The following is a 4,609-nucleotide window of genomic DNA, read 5'->3' on the forward strand; positions in this document are numbered from 1 at the left end:
TGCACGACTCGTCCCTCCGCCGTCGCTCGCTTTGGATAGTCATGCGGTCTGCTTAGTTTCGGCTTCGGAGGCGACCGATTGCTTTACATTTTGATGTTGATCCAAATGTAACAGAGTATTGTGCCTTTTCTGGCAAATTGTGCAGTTGGAAAATTTGCAAGGGCTATCGCGATGAGACCGCAAGCAATTATAGCATAGCCTTGCATTTCTCACCGTTTCGATACGCTTGGGGACTGAAAGCTGCTTAAATTTATCGCATAAATATAAGGGATGTCGTTTCGCTTTACACGCTATACAATTACGCGTCGCGTTTAGGACTAATGCTTGATTCGACGAATAACCCCTGTTCGCGGCGAATGAACCACGATTTGTAGTAGCCGGGTTACCGGCGGAGCGGCGTTGCCGCGGGCATGGCGTAGGTGCTCGGCGGCGCCGGCTGCGCGTGCGCGGCGTGCGAGCGCGTGCGGACGGAAGCGAGCGCGGCGTGGGAGTCGCCGCTTCTGCAGTTTCTTCCGGCTAGCGACAGTGAGTGTGTGCAGTGCGACCGTGAAGGACAACGGTCGATGTAGGATTTAGTGCGGACTACAGTGCGATTCGGGAAGGAGGAGAGAGCCTTTCGGAGATCAACGGAAAGGCCCGTGGTCCCCGTGGACCCAGCGACAGCTAGCCGACCGTTGCGAGAGGGCGGTCGAGAGGACGGTGGAGGGTGCCCGCAGATCCTGCGCTATCCAGCTTACGAGCGCGGGAGGCCGAGCGACCATCGTCCATTACACAACGACGGTGGAACGGGGACAGGAAGGATCCGGCCACCGGAAGAAAGCGAGGACCTTCGACATCGTACGAGGAGGCCGATCCGGCCGGTTCGCCGGCCTGGCGGTCGCACATGCGGCTGATCCGGCTGGTTCGCCGGTCTGGCGGTTACGAGCGGAATCGGGAAGGATAGAGGTAATGGTGAGCCGCACGAGGGGAGGGGTGCGGGCGGTGGCGGCCGTTCGGGCCTTCCGCCGCTGTACCTCGCGTGCGCACCGCGGATAGAGGTAACTGAGGGAGCCCGCGGGAGGGGAGGTGAGGGCGCCGACCCGGCTCTTCGCCGATCTGGGGGTCGTGGGCGCGACCGATCCGGCCGGCTCGCCGGTCCGGTGGTTGCGAGCCGTGTTCCCGGGCGGGGACGCAGTCCCGAGGTGGGAAGCACCGTCCTCTCTCACCGATCCGGCCGCGGTAGCACCGCGGCCCGGCGAACCTTCCGCGGGGATAGCGGGACGACGGATGTTCCCGACGGGAGAGGGGGGCGGTATTCGCCAGTGACGACGCGCCGCCATTTCGGGCCACCGTGGCCATTTCCGTGTGCGTAGCAGCGGCTCGCGCGGGGCGATGCGAGATCGTGCCTGTACGGGAGGGGAGGTGTTAGCCACCAACGGCTCACCGCCATTACGGGCTAGCGTAGCCATTACGGTCGCGCCGAGAGATCGTTACCGTGTGTTGCGCCGGCACTTAATGTAAAGACGACTGCGAATAGGATGTGAATGGACTTGTACGTGACGGGTGCTTGCCTGCGCCGCTGATATTGCGGTCAGGTGTCAAGTTAATAAAAGGTACGCTTGCTCGGGCTTTTCCCTTAACTCGAAGGGTTTTTATGCCTAAGCAAGTGGGTGTGTAACGCGAGAATATTGTGTCGTGATTGTATGATCCCTTCCCAGACTGCATCCCACTTCCTTATCTACGGGCTCGTGGCTTTGATAATTATGAGACTTATGCGCGTACCGGACGCTTGAGGCGTCCCGATAAATTCTAAATTCGGATAGGGCTTTGTCCAGGCGGATGAAGCGACACTAACCCGAACAACCCCGTTTCTTCTTACTCGGGGGTTCCCCTTTGATTCTTTCCGTATCAGTCGCCCTCACCTTTTCACGTTTCGACGCGCATACCGCTGTTTTATATATAAATTCATATATTTGATCGGGCTTCGGAAACTCGTCTCTTTCGAGCGTAGCTTCCCATTTCTCTACGGTTATTTTCGGCAGCTTACCTTCTATTAAATGCACGATCATTTCAGGCCCGATCGAAACTCCTAAAGAACTCAACGATGCAACGTGCTGCTGCGCATCGTCCGCGAGTCTAGTCAAACCGCTCGTGTTTTCCTTGTCTAACGCAGGTAAATGTAATATCAAAGAAAGGTGTCGCGATATCAAAATCCTTCGAACTTCGTACGCTCGTTCTAACAAGTCCCAAGCCTTGGAATAATTTATTCCGTCGACTTCGAAAATTTTTATTTTATTCGCGGCTTCGCCGGTTAAGGCAGATTTGAGGTATTGCAACTTATCTAACTCGGCTAAATCCGTTCGCGAACCTATCATGTTGTAAAATGCGTTCTTAAACGACAGCCAGTCTTCGAACCTACCGTCGAAGGTCGGCAACGGCGCTTCTGGCAACTTAATTCGCCGTTTTCCGATAGGCGGTACGACGTTATCGCGTCGCGCCTCTTCGTTCGACACGCTGGCACTTGATTCGGACGCATCACCCGGATTTAAAATGTTCTCGATCTTTCCCGCGAGGCAATAGAAACGTTCCTGGATGGTCTCGAATTCGACTTGATGATTCTCGTTTGGATCTAACATAGCTAATTCATCATGATGCTCTTCGAACGCGTGATACAAGTGCGTTAAGCGAGCGCTTCGTAGTTTCAAAGCCGCGTTGTCTATTTTCCCATCTCCGACGAGATTAGCCAGATTCGTTATTTGTGACTTCAACGACGTTCTTTTTTGTACGAGGAATTTGATTTTATCAGACATTTTGATATGCGTAGGAATGGGATTGTTGGACTGAACGACTTACTCTTACCGGCTCGCTGAATGCGGCTGAACTCGTCTTTCTATCCGTCAACTCGGATGATCCGCTCTTCGTACGTGTGAGGCAGTCTGCAGGATGTAGCGCGTTTCTTGCGCGGATCGAAGCACTACCTCACAGGAGGCACCAAAATGTTCTGTGTCGAATACGGGCACCTTCGTGCTCGCACCGTGGTTTCGCTTGATGACAAAAAAACCTTGTGTTTTTTTGTTTCGAGTTTATTCTTCCCTTTACACTTCGATTATAGTCAAATAGGTCGCATGAGGAACCGCACGAAGTACCGCGGCAACGCCTTGAGGCTAGTGCCCTGAGCCGCGATTGAAACAATGACAATGTTCTCTGCGCGTACGATTATTGTCACACCGGAACCGGACACTCTGATCGCGACCACGCCTGGGAGCCGTAACTCTGAGTCGCGATCACACTCTACTTCGGCACGGACGTTTTCGATATCGACGACTGACTTACTAAGATCACCCTTGCTAACTGGTGAAGATGCCCGCGAGCATCGTGCCTATATCCCGCCCGATCCCCACCAGAATCCCCGTCTCCGGAATCGCACGCCCATTGGCTGTCCTGGATCACAGGAACCGCGGACCCAAAAAAGGGGGACCCGGGGGGAAACGCGGAAGCGAGATCAAAAACGCCGCGACCACGCAAACAAAGGCCCGCGCGACGCCGACTCGCCGCTCGCCTTTGCACGGAGCCGACGCCGCCAGCCGCATCCCTTTATGTCGAACAGAGTCCGAGTGTGGTCCCGACATGATATATGCGTATATATGTATATGTCGTGCACGACGCACGGGATGCTACGCAACATAAGTTTTAGTTATTCCTTTATGACCTCCAATTTTGGAAGAATGAGCTTCTTCAATTATGTCTTTCTGATTTTCGATTTCTGGGATTTTTACCAATCCATGACATATTATTAATTTGGTTGATGTTCCAAGTATTGATTGTTGAATTTGTTTAAAAATTTTTTCCCAAGAGATATTATCTATTTCCTTTGATTTAGCAACATTTAATACTTTAATTGAATTTTCCTTTATTATTTTACGTAATTTAGTTCCAAATTCTAGTAAAATTTTCGAGGTTATTCTTTCTTGAATATTTTGTTTGCAAATAAAAATTAGATGATATTTATTCCCCCTTTTAATTACTTTAAAGTTTCCTACTTGATTTTCTTTAATTTTAGGTATTAAGTTTCGTTTTTTAAGTTGTTTAGATCCCTCATCACAAGGTTTCCCGTCCTTTGTTAAAAGGTATAAATAATTTTCTTTTCTCATAAAAATTTGATCGCGACTGTTTATGATACTAGATTTCTGTCCGCGTGTTTCCATCTGTTTTTCTGTTTCGTTAATTAGATCGTCTGATTCAAGTTCGTTATATGTTTCGTCAATGTCTTTGTCACTGTCATCATCTTCTTCTTCAAAGTTATCTTCTTCATCTTCTTCGTTCGAGTCTTCATCGTAGCTCAGGCTGTCTTGATCTCCTTCTGGATTAGAATTATTTCCTCTTGTTTCATCTGTCAAAACTTCATGAAAATCTGTACCTGAATTTTTCTCTTGACAAATTTCATCATAGTCATAATCTCCTGCTAAATTATTTATTATCTGTAAAAGATTAGGTGGTATTATTATCTGTGAATTAGAGGTATTAGCAATTTTATCATTATTATTTTTGTTTAAATTTTCTGAGAGTAAAATTCCTGTCTCGAGTTGAATGTTCTGAGTGTCATTTTCGGTTTCATTTAGTTCTGTTATAA

General features: G+C 49.6%; 1 protein-coding gene across 1 annotated transcript; it reads right to left on the reverse strand.

The window, feature by feature from the left end:
- Positions 1-2,876: 2,876 nt before the first annotated feature.
- On the reverse strand, positions 2,877-4,484 carry LOC105556057 (serine/threonine-protein phosphatase 4 regulatory subunit 2-like; the record flags this gene model as incomplete). Its single annotated transcript, XM_012003125.1, has 2 exons — positions 2,877-3,023; positions 4,005-4,484. Coding segments are annotated over 2 exons (627 nt in total), but the record flags the coding sequence as incomplete, so codon positions are not given.
- Between the last annotated feature and the right edge of the window lie 125 nt (positions 4,485-4,609).

Source organism: Vollenhovia emeryi, unplaced genomic scaffold, assembly GCF_000949405.1.
Source record: "Vollenhovia emeryi isolate VEMERY1.0 unplaced genomic scaffold, V.emery_V1.0 DF940397.1, whole genome shotgun sequence".
NCBI lineage: Eukaryota > Metazoa > Arthropoda > Insecta > Hymenoptera > Formicidae > Vollenhovia > Vollenhovia emeryi.